The sequence below is a fragment of the Schizophyllum commune genome, assembly GCF_000143185.2.
Source record: "Schizophyllum commune H4-8 unplaced genomic scaffold SCHCOscaffold_17, whole genome shotgun sequence".
NCBI lineage: Eukaryota > Fungi > Basidiomycota > Agaricomycetes > Agaricales > Schizophyllaceae > Schizophyllum > Schizophyllum commune.
This window is the reverse complement of record NW_026089554.1, coordinates 398483-421661: the sequence shown is the minus strand read 5'-3', so window position 1 is coordinate 421661 and position 23179 is coordinate 398483. Positions and strand designations below refer to the sequence as shown.

The 23179-nt window shown below is 57.7% G+C and overlaps 10 protein-coding genes across 10 annotated transcripts; 3 read left to right on the top strand and 7 right to left on the bottom strand.

The window, feature by feature from the left end:
* Positions 1-103: 103 nt before the first annotated feature.
* On the top strand, positions 104-1509 carry SCHCODRAFT_02521002 (uncharacterized protein; the record flags this gene model as incomplete). The annotated part of the gene is made up of 5 exons (XM_050343468.1): positions 104-170; positions 220-709; positions 762-877; positions 964-1169; positions 1252-1509. The coding sequence occupies 5 exons, from the start codon at positions 104-106 to the stop codon at positions 1507-1509; spliced, it is 1137 nt and encodes a 378-aa protein (XP_050197045.1).
* Positions 1510-2337: 828 nt separating this feature from the next.
* Positions 2338-3599, bottom strand: SCHCODRAFT_01176650 (alpha/beta-hydrolase; the record flags this gene model as incomplete). The annotated part of the gene is made up of 5 exons (XM_003026484.1): positions 2338-2632; positions 2690-2844; positions 2973-3104; positions 3256-3389; positions 3446-3599. The coding sequence occupies 5 exons, from the start codon at positions 3597-3599 to the stop codon at positions 2338-2340; spliced, it is 870 nt and encodes a 289-aa protein (XP_003026530.1).
* A 1440-nt stretch (positions 3600-5039) lies between these two features.
* On the bottom strand, positions 5040-7443 carry SCHCODRAFT_071133 (zincin). The gene is made up of 10 exons (XM_003026483.1): positions 7377-7443; positions 7278-7329; positions 7111-7221; positions 6817-7064; positions 6645-6765; positions 6024-6585; positions 5763-5974; positions 5619-5709; positions 5419-5569; positions 5040-5364 (listed from the first exon to the last, which is right to left on the bottom strand). Exons 1-10 carry the CDS (start codon positions 7385-7387, stop codon positions 5208-5210), a joined length of 1716 nt encoding a protein of 571 aa, XP_003026529.1. The 5' UTR covers positions 7388-7443; the 3' UTR covers positions 5040-5207.
* Positions 7444-8819: 1376 nt separating this feature from the next.
* On the bottom strand, positions 8820-11137 carry SCHCODRAFT_02645260 (uncharacterized protein). The gene is made up of 5 exons (XM_003026482.3): positions 11014-11137; positions 10847-10934; positions 10558-10786; positions 10448-10510; positions 8820-10387 (listed from the first exon to the last, which is right to left on the bottom strand). Exons 3-5 carry the CDS (start codon positions 10762-10764, stop codon positions 9008-9010), a joined length of 1650 nt encoding a protein of 549 aa, XP_003026528.1. The 5' UTR covers positions 10765-10786; positions 10847-10934; positions 11014-11137; the 3' UTR covers positions 8820-9007.
* A 361-nt stretch (positions 11138-11498) lies between these two features.
* SCHCODRAFT_02645256 (uncharacterized protein) lies at positions 11499-13472 on the bottom strand. Its single transcript, XM_003026481.2, has 3 exons — positions 13162-13472; positions 13052-13114; positions 11499-12991 (listed from the first exon to the last, which is right to left on the bottom strand). The coding sequence occupies exons 1-3, from the start codon at positions 13366-13368 to the stop codon at positions 11618-11620; spliced, it is 1644 nt and encodes a 547-aa protein (XP_003026527.1). The 5' UTR covers positions 13369-13472; the 3' UTR covers positions 11499-11617.
* Positions 13473-14356: 884 nt separating this feature from the next.
* SCHCODRAFT_02521085 (uncharacterized protein) lies at positions 14357-18754 on the bottom strand (the record flags this gene model as incomplete). Its single annotated transcript, XM_003026480.1, has 5 exons — positions 14357-15757; positions 15928-16110; positions 16986-18347; positions 18403-18495; positions 18548-18754. 5 exons carry the CDS (start codon positions 18752-18754, stop codon positions 14357-14359), a joined length of 3246 nt encoding a protein of 1081 aa, XP_003026526.1.
* A 118-nt stretch (positions 18755-18872) lies between these two features.
* SCHCODRAFT_02521262 (uncharacterized protein) lies at positions 18873-19067 on the bottom strand (the record flags this gene model as incomplete). Its single annotated transcript, XM_050343473.1, has 1 exon — positions 18873-19067. The coding sequence occupies one exon, from the start codon at positions 19065-19067 to the stop codon at positions 18873-18875; it is 195 nt and encodes a 64-aa protein (XP_050197044.1).
* Positions 19068-19386: 319 nt separating this feature from the next.
* On the bottom strand, positions 19387-22045 carry SCHCODRAFT_02645246 (uncharacterized protein). The gene is made up of 5 exons (XM_003026479.2): positions 21575-22045; positions 21423-21517; positions 21288-21374; positions 20219-21238; positions 19387-20143 (listed from the first exon to the last, which is right to left on the bottom strand). The coding sequence occupies exons 1-5, from the start codon at positions 21936-21938 to the stop codon at positions 20009-20011; spliced, it is 1701 nt and encodes a 566-aa protein (XP_003026525.1). The 5' UTR covers positions 21939-22045; the 3' UTR covers positions 19387-20008.
* A 164-nt stretch (positions 22046-22209) lies between these two features.
* SCHCODRAFT_02132388 (uncharacterized protein) lies at positions 22210-22594 on the top strand. The gene has a single exon (XM_050341894.1). The coding sequence runs from the start codon at positions 22244-22246 to the stop codon at positions 22475-22477; it is 234 nt and encodes a 77-aa protein (XP_050197043.1). The 5' UTR covers positions 22210-22243; the 3' UTR covers positions 22478-22594.
* A 1-nt stretch (position 22595) lies between these two features.
* SCHCODRAFT_02132389 (uncharacterized protein) lies at positions 22596-23152 on the top strand. The gene is made up of 2 exons (XM_050341895.1): positions 22596-23082; positions 23133-23152. Exon 1 carries the CDS (start codon positions 22674-22676, stop codon positions 22836-22838), a length of 165 nt encoding a protein of 54 aa, XP_050197042.1. The 5' UTR covers positions 22596-22673; the 3' UTR covers positions 22839-23082; positions 23133-23152.
* The last annotated feature ends 27 nt before the right edge of the window (positions 23153-23179 follow it).

Here is a 23179-nt window from a genome sequence, read left to right as displayed (position 1 = left end):
CCATTGTCGCCGACGCGCGTGTATACTGCTGGACCTCCTGCTCGTCATGAGCTCACGACTGCATCCACGACCGCTGACGACGACGCGCTCGACGGAGGCGCCCATGGACTTCGAATACACCAACAGGCCCAGCAGCAATACGCCCCCAGCTTGGAGCACTCCGCAGAAGCGTGCGTATCATACTATTCTTCTATTCACCCTTGATCACCTCTTCTAAAGCGCGCGCATCAGGCTCCCATGAAGCCCTCAACCCCTCGCAGCCACCTTTCCCCAGCTCTCCACTGGCCCCCAACTTCGGCTCGAACCAAAACATCCCGTTCATCTTCCCGACACCTCGACATGAGCCTCCGCCGATGCAGTCATGGGTGCCCCCGACTGGCTTCTCTGCTGGCCAAGCCTTCCCCCAGCCTGAAGTGCACGACGTCGATATGGCCGAAGCAAGCCCATCGCGGCCGGAAGACACCCGACCAGTGGCCGCTGGCGCGCTCCGACGCGTCTATAAAGCTCGGCAAAAATCGCGGGATACGCGTATTGCGCGTGTGAGGGATAACGACGACGAAGATGAGTCAGAAGACTCGGATGAGGAGGAGAAGGGCGGGCGGCTGCGTGTCAGACGAGCGAAGGGCGCTCAGCAGACGTCGAATCACTTCACACTAAACATGCCGTCGCCCGAGGCACCCAAGTCCGAGACACCATATATTTTACTTGGGTGTGTATGCTACCTCTCTGGATACCTTCTGTTACTGACATTTTGACTCAAGTTACCTCCAATTCTTCTTCAACCTATCCCTCGTTCTCGTCTTCCTCTACCTCCTCGTTCAGTTCATCCTCACCGTGCAACGGGATGTCGAGCATCAGATCTCGGAATACTCTATGGGTGCGTACCTGCATTGTCCACTTTCCTACATCTGTCTGATCCTGACCTTCCTTGCCCTCTCCTTCCTCTCTTGTCATCGTCCCCAGATGTCGTCCGCGAGATAACCCTCTGCGTCGCCCAGTACAAGAACAACTTCTGCCACAGCCCCATCCCCGCCATGGCTACCCAGTGCGCCCAATGGAAGACCTGCATGGACCGTGACCCGACCAAGATCGGCCGCGCGCGCGTCAGCGCAGAGCTCATCGCGGAGGTCGTGAACAGCTTCGTCGAGCCCATTAGCTGGAAGACATTGGTGAGTGTTTGGTTTGCGGGGGTTTCTCGTCCTTCGCCCCTGCTCTGCTGCTTTCGCCTCGTATACTAACGCCCCCACTCAGGCCTTCACCGTCGTCTCCCTCACCTTCCTCACCGTCTTCATCAACGCGCTCCTCTCGCTCTACCGCGCGCGCATACAGCCCCCGCCGGCGCACCCTGCGCACGCGCCGCCTTATGTAGCCGCGCCGTACCCCTTCTTGGGCGCCCCGCAGCCGGAGTGGACCGCAAGGCCGCCCTGGCGGAAGGGCGAGGAGGAAGAGGAGGAGGCGCCGTCGAGGAGGCGGCGGATTGAGGGTGGGGCGGCGGTGAAGGTGAAGTAGGTGGGATAGGTTGTCGGAGGGAGGACGGCCAGGACGGGCGAAGAGGGTTAAGCGCTAAGCGCGACTACGATGGGTCACCTCTGTACATTGGATACAATGAGAACATTGTTTGGCTTAGCGGTCATCTCATTCGCGAAGCTGGGGTCTTGTGTAGCGCAAGGTTTTTATTGAGGCGACGTCTTCTGGAGAGGTGGCTCGCCTTGTTCGCTGCATAGGCGTTACCATGACACTAGAGCGCTCGTGCTCTTGTCCTCCAACAAGGAATCGACCCTGATCTATCGCTGAGAACCATAATTTTTCTTGTTACACTACAAGGGCCCCCCAAAGCAAGAGTCCACGATGATGATACAACCAGCCAGATGTTCTACATCAACGCCCAAAAGGTAGGTCATGAAGAATCGTGAATAGAAGCGCAAGCGTGAATGAGGAAAGAGGAAGTGCAAGTAGATCCCGAGAAGATGTGCATGCATATCCGAAGAAAAATAGACGTGGGTGACAAGAGAAATGTGCGCACACAGCATCCCGACAGCGTATATAGCCCAGAAATGTGTAGCATCCCTATAGCAAGCAGAACACCAGCAGTATACAGCTTTGCAGAGGCACACAAGCGGTTAAAATCGGAGGATCATAATATGTGGATATCCTCGTCCGAGTCGCCGTCGTTGAGTCCGCATTTGACGAGGATGTCTTCGAAGGGCGATTCTACGCTTTCTGGCGCTGGTGGCAAAGGGCCCTTCACCGCCCGCTTCACGGCTTCGTGTATGATTGGATTCGCCCTGAAATATGTTCATTAACCTCCTGTCAGAACATATTGAGAAAGTCCAAGACTCACAGATCCGGATGCGTCACGCTCCCAAAATGCGGCGCGTCCCTCCCGATGCTGCTCAGCCTTACATCGACGCCGGCGGCCTGCAGATGATTCCGCAGCTCCTGCGCGTACTCGAGCGGGTACGCAATGTCGCCCTCGCAGTGGATGATCTGCACGGGGCAGCGGATGCGGGCGAGCGCGTCGCGCGGGTGGGGGGAGCGGCAGATGAAGAAGTTGACGGTGAGCTCGTACATGCAGTTGAAGGCCTTCGGCGTCCAGTTCTTGACGGCGAGGGCGGAGGCGCGTTCGACGAGGCTGGGCGAGGAGGATACGAGTCAGCATGGAGTCGGAGGAAGTGGGGGGGAGACGCACGCTTTGCTGATGGGCGTCACCTTGCTGTTGAAGGCGAGCTGCATCGTGCCGGAGACGGCGTCGCGCAGGATCTCGTAGTCGATGTTCTTCGGGTCGTGGAAGGACTCGACCCAGCAGTCGTAGATCTCCCTGCGGCCCTCGGCAACACCTTCCGGCTGTCGACGCGTCAGCGCGCGTTCGTGAGGTGATGGTGTGGATTGATTATTGAGCAAAAAACGGCTGTGTGAGCCGAAGGAGCGGCGGAGTGGCCAGAGGTGCAGCTGCGAGGCGGACGAGTACGCACCTCACGTAGTGGTAGCGGGCCGATCATGATGGTGGAGAGGACACGGGTGGGATGCAATATTGAGGTTTGGAGGGCAATGCAGGCACCCATGGACAAGCCAACAAGGTGTACTTGGTCGAGCTTGATTGCATCCTGTAAGAGCGGGCAGTGAGTAAGCAACTCATCCAATGGTAATGGCAGACGCGTAGACGGCGGAGTGCAAAGGATGGACGGCTGTGTCGAGCCGTAACCAGAGGCGGGAAGCACAAGTGGGTCGAAGGTACAAATCAGGGCCGGCGCTTACCATAAACTTGATCACGTCGTCGGCGCCCTCGACGCGCGTGAACTGGCCGTCGAGCTTGCTCCCCGTCTCCCCATGCCCGCGCATGTCAAACGTGACGAGGTTGAACTTGCGCAGCAGCGGGTCGGCGAACTGTGCTGAGAGAGGGGATCGGTGAGCTTGGTGGGCACTGAGCAGCGATCGCGCGACGTACGATGGAAGGCCTCCTGCGATACGTAGACAGGGTGGAGAAAGAGGAGGGTGGGCAGCTTGGGGTCGATCGCCTTCGCGTTCGTCTTCGTCGGCGTGGAGATCGTGTAGTAGATGGTCGTCGACCCAGCGGCAGCCTTTATCTTTACGCTCGGCATGATCGGACAATGGGGAAGGGGAGGTGGTGAGGGAAGGGCTAGGGGATGGGGACGACGAGCTGTTCAGAGAGGAGGGGGAGGGCGCGATTGATGGCAAAAGTAGGAAAAGGGAGCGGGTGCAGTCGCCCAGTATCTTTAACGGTCTGAATAAGGGGAATCCATCATATGAGTGTCTGGGGGGATCGGTTAAACATCAGCTTCCGATTTCCAACCGCCGAATTGGTCACGGTGGCGGGGGCGCGCAGGGGCGACGCGCGCGTGGATGGCGCGTCGCCCGGCAACAACAACGTCAGTCAGAAGGACGCAGGCCAAGGGCCGATAAGCCCCTTGTTCTGACGCAAACCCTCTCGAGTCGTTGATGCGGTCTCTGGGGGAATAACTTTGTGTTTAGATCACAGATCAGCGCGAAGATGGTGGAGGAGTCCGCGGGCTCAACATTTGGATGTCCTTTTATGGCAGATCACGGGGTCGGGGAACAATAACATGAGGGGGTCCCTCGTTGCTTCCATGTCCACGAACGCGGGAAGCCCAGATGGACTACGCCAGAAGGGGATGCAGCGCGTGCAGCGAAAGGACGCGCGCCCCGCGAGGCCGACGACGCGCGAGACATCCCTGCCTGGAGACTCCAAGCCAACTCCAAGTCTGACCTTCGCTTCTGTTGAACTTTCTTTTGATAGAAAGCGAAGTGGGGTCGTGGTTACAGCCAGAGCATTGTCAATCAGCGCCGGCGAACAGGAATTCCGAAGATGAGATGAGATCAGTGGCACAGGCAGCACAAGGAAAGGAGGCGTGCGGCGCGGATTCCGACACAGGAACGTCATCGTTGGTGGTCTCTGCGCCTAGCGACAGCCATGTGCATCAGGATGGCGTCCAGTCAGAAATCTTCGCTCGGCGGCAGAGGTCTCAGCGGGGTTGCCTGGCGCAAAGGAGGGGGTAAGGAAAGGGCTAAGGTTAGGTTGAGGGGCTGAGGGCAGGCTAGGGTACCTTGAACATGACGGGCCGTGTGAGCGAGCGCAGCGATCAGGACGATCATCCGCGTGTTCACACGTTCCGCGAGGGGCAATCGCAAAGGTTATATCACCACGCCCTGCGACCATAAACAGTTCAATTGCGAGGGAAGAAAAGTCGCAGGTCGCTTCACACGCACTTTAAATCCCTGACGAGCGTGGGTCATCACAACGAGTCTGCCAACCGCAGTGCCACAAAATACCGAGCTGAAGAGCGGGAGCCAGCGGGCCTCCTCCCTCCGAAGGAGGGGATCGCAGAGCTCTACAAATGATATTTACCCCCGCTTAGGAACGCCGATACGCACGGGAGTGTAGGGCAAGTATCGCCCAGGCCATGGGGATTCCCCCGTCAATTCTCCAGGCCACAAAATAGTGCTGCCCAGCCCTCGAAGATCCTGCAAAAATGCCTCACGACGCCCGACACCCATCCAGCGAAGTAGCCAATGTGCCGGCGACAGACTAGGCTGCCGCCATAATTATCAATGCTGATGCTAGTTAGATATACAAGTCCATGTCAGTCCTCGGTGGTAAGTAAGTGAGTGATAGGCAGCCAGGACGTAGGTACGAGGCGGCCAAAGATGCATCAGTAAATCCCTACCCTCTATCTGCTTGCTCGCGGCCCATTGTACAGCGTCTCGTCCACCCAGTCGACGCGGTCCTGTCCCGCGGCGGGGTTATACTGGGGTGCGGGCCATTGCGGGCCGCTTATGCGCGAGCGCTGCGACCGTGAACTTGACGAAGCGCCGGAGCCCGTTGACCTGAGGGACGACTGAGTTAGCGAGGTCCCCAACTTCGAGAGGATGAGTTCGTACCGATGGCCGCTTGGCGGTGGTGGAGGTGGTCGTCGCGTGCTGACGTTGCGAACGAACGCGGGCGCTGGTGCGCCGGCCGCTGGGATGCTGACATTGCTTGTGACGGTCCCATAATTCCTTGCTCGTCCACGAGCGCAGCCGCGGCGCACGCCTAATGAGAGTCAGCGAGTCTCCCAACACGAGCCAAAAGCTAAACGCACATGCGACGATCCCCCACAACAACACCAAAACGATGATTCCGCAAACGACGGTGACCGGGATGGAGATCTGCAAGTTCGACTTGTACCATCCCTAGACGCAGAATTTCAGCACCTTCCTCGCCCCCCTGACGCCGACAAACGCACCTTAGCCGTATCGAGCAAACCTCCCTGCTGACACTTCCCGCTCTGGCAGGTACCAGCATAACCACACGGCGAGCCGTCGATGACATTGCTGGTGAGGACGACGCAGCCGTTGGCATGCTGCGGGTCCTGGCAGGAGACGCGGCAGGTCGAGTCGGAGTGATCGGGGCAGGCCTTGGTGAGGTTCATGCTTGCGCCGAGGGCCTGGCATTGTTCTACGATGGATGAGTGAGATAGCTGGAGGATAGCGGGACCGCAACTTACGGGAGACGGAGGTGCACTGGCCACTGGCGCAGGCGAGGTCATCGTCGCCGCAGCTCTGGCCATTAGGCGCAACAACATCATCCGGGCACTTGCCGCTATCGCCCGTGCACACCTCCTCCACATCGCACACCGCGTCCCGCCTCGCCCTGCACACCTGCCCCTTCCCCTTGAACTGGCACGTATCCGTGCAGCACGCGTCATTCGTCGGATCGCACACCGAGCCCTGCGTGAACTTGCACGTCTGGCTGTCGCAGCACGCCGAGTCGATGCCCGAGCCCGGGTCGCAGTCCTCGCCGTCCTCGACGATCCCGTTCCCGCACATCTGGAGCGAGACGAGGGGCGTGGTTGCCTCGGCGGCGTCGATGAGGCAGGAGGTGTTCGTTTGGGAGCCGGAGACGCCCTGCATGACGGCGCAGATGTTGCCGACGGAGCACGGGGAGAAGTTCTTCTCGGAGGATTGGGCGACGGGGGACATGATGAATTGGGCGTCAGCGTCGCAGGTAGAGGCGGAGAGGGGGCAGCAGCTGGTGGAGGGGACGGTGCAGCCGTCGGTGCAGTCGTGCTGTTCATCGCAGGGTTTGATCAGTGCGAGGTATCGTGGGGAAGGTCGGCGACACTCACGATTGCACCGAAATTGTGACCGATCTCATGCGAGACTACCTGCCACTCCGTAAGGCCCGACGTCGATACAGCGGTACCCGACACCGTCTGCGGATGTTCGCCGGCCGCGGACTGCTGGCAGCTGAGGAAGCTTTGTTAGCACGACCTCATCATCGTACAGTGATCAACCTACAGCGTCGCCAACCACGCAATGCCGACCTCGCTACCAGACGGGCAGCCACTCATGAGATGCCAAAGGCCGACACCATCATCACCCTTGTCCCCGCGCCACTGCGAGAACAGGCTGAGGCGATCGTTCAGCGTGACGCCGGTGTCGGCTTCGCACTCGGTGTTCCAGGGCATGTCGTCGGTTGCGGGGTCCGGGCAGTCAGGGTCCTGCACTTGGAGCTCGATGATGCCGAGGGAGACGTTGAGGGTGCTCTGGGAGGAGGTCAGGAGACGAAGGTCAAGATTGAGGGGAACGAACCTTGTAGAGTGCGCTAGCCATGTTCCAGTCGCTTAGGATCTGCTGGGTTGCATTCTCCTTGTTGCCGTACTTCTTAACGTACTTGCAGTCGGCCGCGACGCCCATGTACAGCTAAGATAGCATATATGAGGTGAAAAGCGTCAAGAACCCCCAGGGAGTCTACTCACAACTTTCTGGACCTTCGGGCACCCATCGGTCTTGTTGATCGAGTCCGCGAAACTGGCTCCACATTAGCAAACGAATATTGACCGCATATATGCACTGACTTCACACCCATACCGCTGCCAGCGACATCATCCCGGCGACTGAGGCCAAAGATCTCAAGCCCACCCCAGGAGTCCTTGGGTCTGGTGGTAAACGGCATCTCAACATTGTATAGCAAGTCATCGTGACCGCAGGTCTGCGGCGCCGCAACCGACGCCTTCGCCGTGGGAGGTACACCCATATCGGAATCGCGGAAGATGACCAGGCTGTCCGATAATTCGACAACGTCGCCGAGGTCGGGGTCGACTTCCTTGCGGACCCGGGAGTAGTGATCTCTCGTCATAACGTGGTATGTGGTCCCGTACGCCTGGAAAGCGCCCTCGAAGATGGGGGAGTGGATCTCGTCCCCTTGGTCGTGGACGACGATCCGCGCCCATCCGAGCACCCCCTCGCCGTCGTTGACGAGGGACGCGGCGTCCTTGCGCATGCGCGTGTCCGTGTAAGATGGAGCGATGACATGGCCCTCGTAGGCGAGGACGTGGGAGGGGAGCAGGGGGAGCGTCGTGGCGGATCTCGTGGCGGAGTCGTGAGAGACGATGCGTGCGGAGGGGTGGATGAGGTGCTCGTTCGGGCGGAGGTGGAAGTGGAAGATGTCGTCGAACGCCTCGAGCGTGAGGCGGAAGGAGTCCGTGTGCCGGAGCACGGGCGATCGGTCCTCCTGGAGCGTGCGCTTGTGCAGGAGGCTGGGCGACGTGCGGGGCAGGATGTCGAGCGCGAGAACGCGGGGGTGTGCGACGCGGGCGAGCGGCTTGGACTCCGCGCTTGATGCGTTTACCGAGGAGGGGAAGACATGGAGAAGGAGAACGACCAGCGCGGTTGTGAGTGTCCGAACTAACATCGCGGGGCAGAGCAAGAGCAAGAGCGAAGGGAAGGTCGAAAGCGAGTGAAAAGCAGGTCAGCCCCGACCTATAAGCATACAGCATCTCGGTAAGCAGCCAGCACAGGATCTCTTGGCGGGCCGATTCGCTCACCTGCGGTTAAGAACCAAGATACGTGAAAGAAAGAGGTAAACGTCCGAAGGCCCTGCTGAAGGTGAGGCTCGAGGTGAGCGTCGAGAGCAAAAGGCCGCGAGAACGATGTGGGCGGTTGTCAGGTGCGTCGCCGCGACCCGCTATACCGGGGTGATGATGGATGCGACCTCGTTGCGCTAAGGTACGCCGGGGCTGGGGGATATGCGGATGTCACTGCTCTCGTCGTCGTCGTTGGCGAGCACGGTGCTGGCGGTCGACAGCAAGAATGCGCTCTTCATCGTGCGTGCGGATGTGTAAGTAGGTGCCTGTAACCTCAACGTTCTGCGGTCCGAGACGGACTTGGCATTCCCATTGTTTAATTGACACGTGCGCCTGATCGGCAATGACCGCGGCACATGTTCGACTGTGACGCGGCTTGCAGCCGCAACCTGTGCGCTGGGCTCTTTACCACAGAAGTCCTGCTGATGATATGCTGCTGGGTTCTGAGCCAAGATTTTCATGTAATAACTCCCTGGACCTTGTACGCAATTCAAAAGTCCCTCGCAATGTGACTTTGGTGCCGACTTCGTGCAGCGGTCCACTTTCCCTCTTGAACTCCATCCTCCAAATTACTCGTCAATGGTGCCATTGATCATGATTGCAATCCTGTGAATAAACATGCACTACAGCTCATGTACTTGTCTGACTTCCCGAATCGTCGCATTGGGGTACACACTTTCCGCATAGTCGAGGAGATCATCCCGTTCCTCGTCGCGAAGCATCTGCGTGCAGATGACCAGGCGTTCAAGGGCAACACCTTGATGAGCAGGTGGAACGGATTGCTCTGCTAGATCCGACAGGTTCATACTACCGGCCTGGTTGGAATAAAACTGTGCGTCGAGCCTGAGCACGCGCAGATCCTTGCAATACTGTCCAAAAATCCCGATCTCGGTTGGGAGGAATGGCATCATGAGCAGAAGATCGCGGAGCTGTGGAAAGCTGCGCGCAAATTCGAGCGTCTGATCCTCGTCAAGAGGTTCAAAGTCGCCTCGCGAGTCGTACCAGAAGCAGCATAGATGGAGGACAGTGAGCTGGGAAAATTCAAAGAGCTCCGAAATAGCTGACAGTGAGTTGTAGGTCCCGAAGACACTACTGCGCCACTCCCATATAGTGCTCACAACGAGGTGTGTGAGCGTGTCCGCGCGGATGTGCCGTTTGATGTAGCGCAAAATGGTGCGGACGGAGTACTTGAGGTGCAGGTAGAGCGAACCAACGGGGAGGACGAGCTTTTCCAACGCCCAGGGCTCGTCGCGCATTTCCAAGACGGTGCGGAACTGCGTGAAGGTGAGGGAACCAAATGTCTTCGATGGGAAAACCAGGCTTTTGAGCGCCGGAAAGGCAATCCCCTGAATCTGGTCACAGGAGGGAAGATCCTCGGCATCGTCGTACGGGTCCTCCTCCTCGAAGCCCTCCGAGTCGTAGAAGCCAGTTTCGATCATGGGGTCATTGCCGAAGGTCACCTCCGGATTCCAGCGCATGGTCAGCTCCTCCAAAGACGGCAGGAGGGCGACGCTGGGCCAAAGAGCAGGGTCCAGGTACTCGATGGTGAGGCGGCGAAGAGCGGTACACGCCGAGAGATTGACCGCAAGGACGGCCAAGTTGGCGTCCGAGCTCCCATATCTATGGTTCAGCATCATCTCCTGGACAGGTGAGACACTGGTCGTCGGGTCAATGAGAGCCGCGATGCAGGCGGCAGCTGCGCTCGCCTTGACACTTGCTTCCACTTGCACCGTGTAAAGCGTGGAGGAGAGGAAGAGACGCAGCGCGTTTGGCTGCCTGCCAAAAGCACCAACGGAGAGCGAGCGGAGATGTGTGAACAGGCAGAAGTCCGGCAGGCTGGCAGCCAGCATGTCGTAGACCACGGGCGCGAGGGCGAGGCGGCCCCACTTGGAAAGGAGCTCTGCTGGGCTGGAGGGACCGCCTACAGTCTGCATAGTGCGGACGCGCGCTGTCTTAGGGAGAATGGCGGCCCATTCGGCGGGCGTGATACCGCGGCGTAGAGTCTACGATGCATAAGTTAGTCGAGGATTTCACGAACTCAGATATGCGTATTATCAACGCACCAGAGTAGGACTTTCGCCTATGATTCGATGACAATCGACATCGGGGGGTGACTGGGCCTTGCTCTGAACAGCGCTGAGAAGCAGGCGTGGCAGGGTCATTGATCACTCACGTCGTAGATGTACCATGCATCGTCCGGCAGCTTCCTGAGCACGATCGACAGATCAACATGCGCCCACAGACGCTCTTCGGCAATGCCGCACCAATTCTTGGCGACATAACACGCAGACCGAATGCCGTGGTCGTAGCCGTCTTCAACGACGAAGTCGAGAACGATAGAGAGGAGCTCTGCCACACCGAGTACGCGTGCGGAGCTCATGGCGGGGTGAGAGGATCCGCTGCTGCTTCGAATCGTCAGAGGCGGCCCTTTTAAGCGCGGAGTCACCGTAGGAAGAACTTACCTATCGCAGTCATCTGAATGAGCGGTACATCCCCATCTCAGTGAGCGATATGCGGTATACAAGGGCTTCAGCTCAGACGAGCATTGCACTGGATTGCTGATGGTGAGAAGGGCATCTTCCTGAGCGCCATGACTATGCTATTGTGTGCAAATGGGGCAGACGCATACCTTTAGAGTTGCGAGCCCTCCGTGACTCCCCGCCGTATCCTGCGTAGAGTTGCTTCTATTACAAGTCATTGTTTGCTGGATGAAGGTGCAAGGAAAGATCTGCCCCGACCAGCTATACCGAAATGATGGTGGATGGCCGCTCGTTATCCTGAGTTACGCAGGGGCTGGAGGGTCTTCGGCTGTGACTGCTCTCGTCGTCGTTGGCGGCCGGCACCAATAGCGCGCTCATCATCGTACGTGCCGATGTGTAAATAGTTAATGTCAGTCGCAACGCTTCGCGGTTTGAGACGGACTTGGCCTTCCCATTGTTCCGATTGACACGTGCCGTCCGATCGGCCATAACTGCGGCTTGCACGCCACCGAGTTCAACTTGAACCGTGACGCGGCTGGCAGCCAAAATATATGTGCTGGCATGAGGCTGGGTCGCTTCACGCGAGACGCTGGCTAAGGATATGCTGCCGGGAGCTAATCCCGGAATATTACCTCGGAACTTGAAGAGTCCTTCGCATTGGTACACTAAGTAATGCCAGTTCCCCTCCTACAATTCACGCGACAATGATATGGATGGATGCAAGAGCGTAATTGTACAAACTATAAGGACAAATCATAAGTCATACTCTGCTGTTACTTCACGGATTGTCGCATTGGGGTACACTCTTTCCGCATATTCAAAAAGATCCTCCTCGTCCGCGCCGTGAAGCAGATAGGTGCCGATGACCAGGCGCTCCAGAGCTACGCCTTGATGGGCAGGCAGAACGGATTGTTCTGCAAGCTCTGACAGATCCTTGTCTCTGTCATCGGAGCTGAACTGTACATTCAGCGTGAGCTCGCGCAGGTCCTTGCAGTACTGCCCAAAGATCCCAATCTCGTACGGCAAGAAGGGCATCGTGAGTAACAAACTACGCAGTCGTGGGAAGCTGCGCGCCATCTCGCGCGTCTGGTCTGCATCGAGAGGCTCGAAGTCGCCATGTGCGTCGTAATAGAAACAGCGCAGATGGAGGACGGTGAGGTGGGAAAAACCAAAGAGTAGCGAAATGGCTGTCAGACAGTTGCACTCCCCCTGCCCGTTGCGCCATTCCCACATGGTGCTCACAACGAGGTGTGTGAGCGTGTCCGCGCGGATGTGCTGTTGAATGTAGCGCAGGACCGTGCGAACGGAGTACTTGAGGTGCAGGTAAAGCGAACCCTTGGGAAGGACAAGCTTTTCCAAAGCCCAGGGCTCGTCGCGCATCTCCAAAACGGTGCGGAATTGGGTGAAAGTAAGCGAAGCACACTGAATGGATGGGAAAACCAGGCTTTTGAGCGCTGGAAAGGCGATCCCCTGGATCTCGTCACGAGAGGGAAGGTCCTCGCCATTGTCACATGGGTCTTCCTCATCGAAGTCGTCGGAGTCGTATAAACCATCTTCGACATCGCTATCATAGCCAAAGGTCACCTCCGGCCTCCATCGCATGGTCAGCTCCTCCAAAGACGGCAGGAGGGCGACGCTGGGCCAAAGAGCAGGGTCCAGGTACTCGATGGTGAGGCGGCGAAGAGAGGTACACGCCGAGAGATTGACCGCAAGGACCGCCAACTTGGCGTCCGAGCTCCCATATCTATGGTTCAGCGTCATTTCCTGGATAGGGGAGACGCCGGACGTCGAGTCGATGAAAGCCGCGACGCAGGCAGCCGCTGCGCTCGCCTGGACACTTGCTTCCACCTGCACCGTGTGGAGCGTGGAGGAGAGGAAGAGACGCAGTGCGTTTGGCTGCCTGCCAAAAGCACCAACGGAGAGCGAGCGGAGATGTGTGAACAGGCAGAAGTCCGGCAGGCTGGCAGCCAGCATGTCGTAGACCACGGGCGCGAGGGCGAGGCGGCCCCACTTGGAAAGGAGCTCTGCTGGGCTGGAGGGACCACCTACAGTCTGCATAGTGCGGACGCGCGCTGTCTTAGGGAGAATGGTGGCCCATTCGGCGGGCGTGATACCGCGACGTAGAGTCTACGATGCATACGTTAGTCGAGGATTACACGAACTCAGATATGCGTATTATCAACGCACCAGAGTAGGACTTTCGCCTATGACACGATGACAATCGACATCGGGGGGTGACTGGGCCTTGCTCTGAACAGCACTGAGAAGCAGGCGTGGCAGGGTCATTGATCACTCACGTCGTAGATGTACCATGCATCGTCCGGCAGCTTCCTGAGCACGATCGACAGATCAACATGCGCCCAAAGATGCTCTTCGGCAATGCCACGCCAACATCTGGCGACATAGCACGCAGATCGGATGCCGTGGTCGTAGCCACCTTCACCGACGAAGTCGAGAACGAGGAAGAGGAGCTCTGGCACCCGGAACACGCGTGCGGAGCTCATGGCGGGGCGAGAAGAGGCTGCTGCTTCGAATCGCCCAAGGTAACCCTCTTAAGCGCGGCGTCAGCGTAGGAAAAACTTACCTATCGTGATGATCTGAATGAACTGTACGTCCCCATGTTAGTGACTTTATTCCGTATCCAAGGGCTTCACCTATCTCTGGATTGCTAATTGAAAGAAGGACTTCTTCCCAAGCGCCATGACTACGCTATTGTGGGCAAATGGGGAAAGTGCATACCTTCGGAACTGCAAGCCCGCCGTTGCTCCTTGCCCTATCCTGCGCAATGTTGCTTTTATGCCAAGTCATTGTCTGCTTGACGGAGGCGCAAAGGGAGATCTGCTCCGACCGGCTATACCGAAATGGTGGAAAATTTGCCCCCTCGTCGTCCTGAGATACGCAGGCCTAGGGGCTAGTGGGCCTGCGGCTGCGACTGCTCTCGTTGTCGGCGCGCGAAATGCTGATGGTCGGAAGTATGAGCGCGCTCTTCGTCGTACGTGGCGACGTGTAAGTACTGAGGGACCTGCAGCCGCAACGTTTCGCTGTGCGAGACAGACGTGCGCCGGATCGGCAATGGCCGCGACTCGTACGCCACAAAGTTGAACTTGAACCGTGACGCGGTTGGCAGACGTATATATGTGCTAGCCTCGTTTCCGCCGAGTTCTAACAAGCCCTTGGAACTCAACCTCCAAGCGTGAGATGCGAAGATAACCCGAGTTGAGGCCCCGGACTGACGCCTGAGGATCATGCACGCTCAGTACGGACACTCCGATTTCGCTGCTGGCTTGAACGGACAACTCCGCCTTTGCGGCCCCCGACAATGCCGAGAATCAGAGGTACGCAAGGCAATGCCTGCGCACTCAATCGTAAATCCAGCTGAAGTGAAATGCACTTCTAATCGTCGGAGTAAGCCTCCTTCGGCAACGTCGCTCTCAACAATTGCTAGATTTTCCGGTACGATGCGATAACTAGCTACATTTACATACTAAAAGACTAGCGGCCTAAATCTTCCGCGCGTCTAACCTCTCGAATCGTCGCATTTGGGTACACTTGCTGCGCAAACTCGAGGAGTTCCTCCCGATCGTCATCGTATTGAACTTCCTCCGTGCCAAGTTCCAGGCATTCGAGGGCGACACCTTGATGAGCTGGGGGAAGGAGCTGCTCCAAAAGGTCCTCCAGGTCCGCATCCATCTCCTCAGCATCCTCTGAGTAGAATTGGACGTTGAGCCTGAGCTCGCGCAGGTCGGGGCAATACTGCGCAAATACCCCAATCTCGGTCGGTCGGAAGGGAAACGCAAGCAGAAGATCGCGCAGGCGCGGAAAGCTGCGAGCAAGCTCGCGCGTTTGGGCCACAGAAAGAGGTTTGAACTCGCCCGGTTCGGATTCCCAGTAGAAGCAACGCAAGTGAAGGACAGTGAGCTGGGAAAATCCAAAGAGCTCTGAGATGCAGGACAAGTAGTCGTACTGGTTGCCTCGCCCGCCCTGACGCCACTCCCACATGCTGCTCAAAGAGAGGTGAGTCAGCGTATCTGCGCGAATGTGACGCTGGATGTAGCAGAAAAGTGTTCGCGCGGAGTATTTGAGACGGAGACGAAGCGATTCATCTGGAATGACCAGCTTCTCGAGTGCCCATGGCTCGTCGCGCATCTCCAATATAGTACGAAATTGGGTGAATGTGAACGTCCCCCAAGTTTGGGATGGAAAGACCAGACTTTTGAGCGCCGGGAAGGCCGTTCCATTGATCTGGTCACGAGAGGGGAGGACTTGGGCATCGTCCATTGGATCTTCCCCGTCGAAGTCGTCGGAGTCGTAAACGCCATCTTCGATGTCGACATCGTAGCCAAAGGTCACCTCCGGCCTCCACCGCATGGTCAGCTCCTCTAAAGACGGCAAGAGAGCGACACTCGGCCAAAGGAGGGGGTCCATGTACTCGATCGTGAGGCGGCGAAGAGCCGTGCACGCCGAAAGATTGACCGCGAGGACGGCCAAGTTGGCGTCCGAGCTCCCATATCTGTGGTTCAGCATCATCTCCTGGACCGGGGAGACACCGGTCGTCGGGTCGATCAAAGCCGCGATGCTGGCAGCCGCTGCGCTCGCCTGGACCTGCGCTTCCACCTGCACCAGGTGGAGCTGGGGAGAGAGGAAGAGACGCAGCGCGTTTGGATGCCTGCCAAAGGCACGGACGGAAAGCGAGTGGAGATGAGGGAACAGGCAGATGTTCGGAATGCTGGCAGCCAGCATGTCGTAGACCACGGGCGCGAGGGCGAGGCGGCCCCACTTGGAAAGGAGCTCTGCGGGGCCAGAGGGACCGCCTACAGTCTGCATAGTGCGGACGAGCCCTGTTTTAGGGAGGATGGCGGCCCAGTCAGCTTGCGAGATCACGCGACGTAGAGTCTACGATGCATAAGTTAGTCAAGTAGTCCATAGAGTCAGAAATACGGAGGGTCAACGCGCCAGAGTAGGACTTTCGCCTATGATACGATGACAATTGACATCGGTGGCTGACTGGGCCTTGCTCTAAACAGCGCTGAGAAGCAGGCGTGGCAGGGTCATTGATCACTCACATCGTAGATGTACCATGCATCGTCCGGCAGCTTCCTGAGCACGATCGACAGATCGACTTGCGCCCAAAGACGCTCTTCGGCAATGCTGCGCCAACATCTGGCGACATAGCACGCAGATCGGATGCCGTGGTCGTAGCCGTCTTCAACGACGAAGTCGAGAACGATGGAGAGGAGCTCTGGCACCTGGAATACCCGTGCGGAACTCATGACGGGGGGCGAACAGAGGCTGCTGCTTCGAATCGCCAGAGGCAACCTCTTAAGCGCGGTGTTAGCGTAGGAAGAACTTGCCTATCGTGAAGATCTGAATGAGCAGTGCTTTTCCATGTCAATTGACGATATTCCGTATCCAAGGGCTTCACCTAGAACGGCATTGCACTGGATTGCTGATTGTGAGAAGGACCCTTCCTGAGCGCATGACTACGTTATTGTGTGCAGATGAGGAATATGCATAGCTTCGGACTTGCAAAAACTCCGTTGCGCCCCGCTGCTAACTGGGCCATATGGCTTCTCGTCGTCGTTCAACTGAGGAGATGCCTGCCTAGCGCAGCGATCTGAATGGGGCGATGCCCCTAGGGCCCGTTACCCAAAGCGAAAATGTGTAAAGCCGGGGCCAGCTACCTTGCGAGAAGTCAGTATAGATTAGCGTTGGGTAGATGTTGAACGAAATTTAAGAGTCGGCGAGTCGAAGGATGAGAATGAAGACTCGTTTGAAATGCCTCGTCGCTCAGTGGGACTTACCGCTGCGGCCGATGCCGACGATCACGTGGCAAGTTGAATTCAGACGATACGGGCACTGGCACCTACGATACAGCCCGAGACGACAACACGTACTGAGGAGAACGAGCCCCCTTGTCCGAAAAATCATAAAAGATGAGGCTCATGTGTTAGTTTGGAACGGCATGAACACAGGGCAGCATCTCAGGCTGATTATACAGTCCTTGACATCGCATGGTAGTAGAACTGATTGAATTCTGGTCAACGATATCGCGAAGGCTGCGAGGATTTCATTCCTCGAAGAAGAAATCCAAAGACAAAGAATCACTGCCTAGTGTAGGTACCTGTCGAATCATTGCATTCGGGTACACGCTGCGCGCGTACAAGCGCAGATATATCCAATCTCTATCCGGCCTCGACATCTGCTCTGTGCAAATCCCAAAGCGCCGCAGCGCAGGCCCTGTATGCGCTGGCGCCACCTCTTGCCAAACAAGCTCGGAAAGGTCGGTGTCGGGGTCGATTGCGGATGGGCAGAGCGCGAGCGTCTGCAGCTCCCGACAGTGCAGCGCAAATACCCCAATCTCGCTGGGAAGGATGGGCATCGCGAGTTGGAGTTCGCGCAGGCGGGGGAAGCTGCGTGCAATGTCCTGCGTCTCGGCCGCATCGAGGGGTTCGAAGCTCTGTGGCGGATGGAAGAAGCAAAACAGGCGAAGTACGGTGAGCTGGGAGAACCCAAAAAGCTCTGAAATGCCTGAAAGGGGATTGTAGCCCATGGACGCGCGGCGCCACTCCCGAAGGGTGCCCAGCGTGAGGTGAGTAAGCGTATCGGCCTGGATGTGATCTCGAAGATAGCGGAAAATGGTGCGGGCGGAGTACTTGAAGTTCATATCAAGCGTCCCGAAAGGAATGTCGAGTTTCTCCAATGCCCATGGTGCATCACGCATCTCGAGAATGGTGCGCAACTGAACGCCAGTGAGCGAGCAAGCTTCCTCGGACGCGAAGATAAGAGTTTTGAGCGCCGGGAAAGCCGTCCCTCTAATTTCGTTCCGGGAGGGAAGGACGTCAGCATCGTTGGGCTCGTCTGCACCCTCATAGTCCTCGAATTCAGGCTCGTCGCTTTCGCGATCCCTACGGCCGAAAATGACTCTAGGACTCCATTTTATTTCCAGCTTCTGCAAAGATGGCAGAAGAGCGATGCTTGGCCATAGCAGAGGGTCAATGTAGTCGATCGCGAGCTCGCGAAGAGTCGTGCATGCGAGCAACTTCTCTGCGAGGGCCAGAGTACCAGATGGCGAGCTGTCGAGCTTATGATTCAGAGTCATGTACTGGACCGGGCAGATGCCGGTCCTCTCGTCAACGAAAGCGCTGATGCAGATCGCAGCGTCAAAGTCGTACATCGCTGCCTCCAGATGGACGGCGCGAAGCTCTGGAGAGAAGAAAAGACGGAGCACGCCCGGGAATCCCCCGAAGGACGTGACATAGAGGGTGTGGAGGCGAGGGAAAAGACAGAAGTAGGGTAGGCATGCGGCGAGTGTGCCGTAGACGACGGGCTGATTTAGAGCGAGTTGGCCCCATTCAGAGACTTCGTAGACACCCTGGTTATCTTCCGTAACCGTATAATCGCCAATGGTTACGATCTCGTGAACGTGCTCTGTGAGATGAGATAGAGTAGCCCAATCATGTTGCGTGATCGCGCGGCGCAGTGTCTGCCTTCCGTGAGCAAGTTCCTTCAGACGTCGAGGAGAAAGTGCAGCGACGCACCAGCGTTGGGTGCCTCAAGCCTTCGTTCTTGGTGACATGGTGCCGGTTCAGATCATCCTGTGTCGGTTGCAGGTCACCTCCGTCTCCCGGGTCCTGTACACCAATTAGATGAGGAGCACTCGCGGAAGTGAGTGTGGCGACTCACATCGTAAATGTACCATGCATCTTCGGGCAGGAGTCTGAGCACGACCGACAGATCGATCTTCGCATATAGACGCTCCCGAGCGAGGGCGCGCCAAAGCTTGTTGACGAGGCACGCCGAAGCAAGCATGGGGTAGCGCCCCGGGATGTCGGCGTCAAATATGGCACCGAGAATTTCGGGAATTTTGAGCGGGTCCTGCTCACGGTCCATGATGAGAGCGGGAGACGGCCGCTGCTTCAACCCGTCCGCTAGGATCCTTCTTAAGCGACGGGGTAGCGTAGGAAAGGCTTGCCTATCGCAGCAATCTGAATGGTCGAAATTGCTTGATTCATTTGGAAGCACATTGTATCCAAGGGAGCCACCGCGGAAGGGCACTGCGCCGTTTCCCCAGTAGTGAGAAGGACTTCTGGTTAGGCGCCATGACTACGCACTTATGCCCAAGTGGGGTTACTGTACAGCTCCGGGCTGGCAAACACTCCATTGCTTCACGACGCTGGTTGCACGACGGAGATTCCCTTGCCATTCACCATTGGCCATAGGCCAGCCAGAGGGAAAGCAGCGAACGGAAAGGTTCAATCCCTCGGCCATCGTGGCATCCTGGCAGGAAGGAATGTGCGGACCGGCAAATTCCGGGTGATGAGATGACAGTCACATGTCACTGCCATGTTGAACTTCCCGACTAGTCTGCGACCTTGCCTCACTAGCTGTATTGTCCTGATTGGCGACCTCGGGACGCGACCATAGATCATAAATTACGCCCCTCTACTGATCCCCAGCAGCGCTCTATAGCAAGGCCCAATTCTGGCCGACCCGCGCGGCGTTCTGTATCACAGCCTACAGGATATGCTTCAGTAACTTCATTGTCATTCTACTACCGTATCAGATTACCGCAAGCGCGATCGTCCTTATAACTATGTGTACAGTAAAAATGAAAACAAGCATCGGAACAGCACGATGACCTGGACAGACGACCGAACGAAAAATCGAGCCAACACCCACCCGCACCCGCACCTCGACTTGCTGCTTCTTGTCCCCAACCCCAGTCGACAGCGCCCGGCTAGCACTCGCGCGTCAGTGAACCGCGGTGACCTCCCCACGACTATCCCAACGCGCCCGCTCCCGCCGCCCCGCTAACCATCACAAAACCATGATATACATCGTATACACCTCGTATAGAGAGCGTACGCAGAGTAGAGGATACAAATGCCAGACAGAAGGAGAGCGTTATATAGATATAGGATTATGTGAAGCGAGACGGCAGACAGTGCGAGATGCCAGTGATGCGGAAGGAAGACGGACATGACGTGACATGGGACGAACATCGAGGGAGAAACTGGTAGGTGGGCAACGGGATCGCGCGCTCGGTAGCGAGCGCGGCGGGTTGGCGAGCGCGGGGTAGGTGTCCGGCGAGCAAGGCAACGGCGCCGACTGTCTATAGCGCGGCCGCGCCAAACCACTGGCCATCTAATGACCACCCGCCTGCTTCGACTTCAGCCCCTCCAGGATCTTGTTCACCCCCGACGGCTCCAGCACCACCTTCGTCCCGTCACACCGCGCCTTCGACGTGAACTCCGAGCACAGCTCATTGATGTCGACATCCTGCGGGATATGTCAGCTCGAGCCCGTGATTCACCCCATCTCGTCGTCCTCGGTCTCGCTATCGCTGATGCTAACCTTGTACAATGGGCTGTTCGTGATCGTCCGCCACGCCTTCAGCACCTCAATGTTCTTGTCGCTCTTCTCCGTCTTCGGGAACTGCGTGCCCTTGCACATGATCGTCCCGTCGACGCCCTTGCGCAGGTTGTTCACGACCGTACCCGGCGATGCGCACGCCTCGCCCGCCGCGCACGCTTCGTCTTCAGGTGTCGGCGAGGAGGAGGTGAAGGGTGACTCGCCGAGCTCCTCGCTATGCTTCTGGAACTCGGCCTTCGTCTTCGGACACTCCTTCTCCTTGTGCTCGCCCGCCTGCTCGGGAGGCGTGCGCAGTACTGCCGACTCTGGCGACGATGCTGAGTTCGAGATGGATGGCGTGTTGTTGAGGCTGGGGTTCGAGCGTAGGGCTGCGGGGGTATAGTTATGAATGATGGGGCTGATGCTGATGCTGCTAGCGTTGCCATTGCCGTTGTTCCCGGCGTTGTGGCCGTTGCCGTTCGCGGGAGGGCTGGCGCCCAGCATGTTGAAGTCGAGCGGGCTCTGATTCTGCGAGAGATATCCTGCGAAGAGCTCGTCAAGGTTCGTCGATTCCGACTGCCAGTTCATGCCGTTCAGGCTGAACCCGCTCTCCGATGGGGTTTTGCCATTCTCGAACCCGCCGATGTTCATCTGCATGGCGCTCGAGCTGGCCGTCGCCTGAGGGGAGTCGTCCAACAGGTGCATGCCGGTATTGTTGTTATCGAAAGTGGTCAAGGTGCTCCAATCTATCGGACTGCCGTCCGCGTTGTTTGGAGGTGAGGGCTGACCAGAGGGCGAGGAAGAGGAGGAAGAGCCTGACCGCGGCAGGTTGAAAAGCATAGCGTCTGAGGTGAGCGAGCCGCGCTGGTTATTTGACGGGTTCTTGGGAACGGCGAATGTGAACTGCGCCTGCTTCAAGGCCATATTCTCGCTCTGAAGTCGTTGCAACATGTCGCGCAAGTTTTGGTTCTCCGAGCTCGCCTCTGCATTCTTGGCCTCCAGCGCAGCTACCTGATCTTCCAACTACGCAACTGATCAGATTGCGTTCACAAAGGAAAGTATGCCCACGTACGTCCTTAACATGCTTCTCCTTGCGTTCCCTAAATGCCCTTTGTGCGGCACGGTTCTGCTCCTTCCGCTTCAGCAACCTCTGCTCCTCCTGTGCCACTATAAGTATATGGAACAGCCTCGACCGATGACTACGTACCTGTGACAAACCAGACGAACCACCCGCTTGTCCACCTGCCGACTTGCGTCGTCCATGGGAGGCACCTTTCTTGCTCGATGTGGAGGTAGCAGGGGCTGATGGGGTGCGGGACTGAGGACGACGGGCAGCAGATAGTCTCGAACTTCGCCTACCAGTGTGCTGCGTCTTGTGGCTCGGACCCTCATCGTCGAGGTCATCTTGGCTCGCCTTGCGCTTCAAAGGCGTTTCCCCCAGTTCCTCCTCGTTCCTTCCATCTGTCGAATCCTTGCTGGACGACGGCGGGCTGGGGCTGCTCTCCTCGGAGGGCGGGGAAAAAGTCGGGGGAGGGAAGGAGGTCACATTCCGTGGGTTGACGCTATCGCGATCGAAGGTGTTGTTCGCCGCGAGATCTCCTCCAACGGCGGGGAACTGCTTCTGCAGGAGCGCCAGAAAGTCGTCGTCCGGGAGCTGCGAGAACTGCGACGCCTGCGACAAGTCCCAGAAAGGTGTCATATTCATATCGGTAAAGGCCTCCATCTCGCGGGCGCTCGCTGACGAATATTCCGCTGCTGCTTAGCTGAGTCGTTCGGGGTCGAGAGACTCGAGAGGGTCGATAAGACTTTCGGATGGGAGAAGAGGGCAAGGAGCAATGAATTGACAACGTCGTCAGTCGGCTTGTCGCAGATCGCCAGCCGAGCTGACAAAGCGTGTGATCTGGTCACGTGAAGCCCCTATTGGCTCCCAACGGTCTCACGCCGGAACTTGCTGGAAGTCGAGCGCACGCTGCAGCTCATTGTTCAGGCGGCCATGTCACTCGGCGGCCTGCAGACAGGTCTTGGAAGATGAATTCAGGCGTCGAGGCTGCTGCTGGGCGATCTAGAATAATTCCTGGATTTTCTGAGCCCTTCCCGCCTGACCTGCCTCCGATGAATACGGGACGAGGTACCCGCGCTCAGTCCGCACTCTCCCCCAAGGTACATCGAAGATCAACAGAACTTCACCACTATCAGCACGAGTGTCCCACGGCGACGGCGCCCTTGGCTGGCCTCGAACAGTTAGACGTCAACGAGCTGTGACTATAGTCGAACTTCGAACCCGACGCCCGCATCGTCGAGCGGCAGTCATCCGTTCTTCCGTCCCCAAAGTCCACGGGCTCTGCATCGCCGTGGCGGCCACCGACGTTTGACCTTCCTCGCACCCAATAAATATCGGCCGACAGGAAGTGAAATGCCTCACCTTGACTCACGGTGACTTCAAAGGTTGGTCACCTCGATGTCATCCTTCCTGGGCGCTGGAGATCGCCCGCACATCGAAGCCCGCACCGCGCGAAAGGGCGAAGAAGCAGCCCAGCGAGCGTTATCTTTGGCTGGCCTACCCGGCCCTCCACGACCTCTGCATTCTCCTGCTCATAGTTGCAGCGGGCGGACGGTCAGCTGACGGTCGTACCTACCGCGAAGGGGGCTTCCTGTGCATGCGCGCCTGACGGTTGGGTTACTGCGAAGACTGCTGCGAACCTTGGCTAGCGGACCACGGCAAGCTCGCCATTCCACACCACGAACCCAGTTATGTACGTTCTGGCATTATCCCTGGAAATACGGTAAATACAACGGAAAGCGACTAGCTGGAGGGTACATGCAAAGAGATGGGAGAGATGAAAGATGAACGGACGACGAACGGAGAGGTGTGCGAGCGTACGATGAACGGAGAAGTGTACGTTGAAGTGAGCTGCAGGCCTGTGTAGCGTGAATGAAATCATCCTGGGCGATGAGTGTATGGGC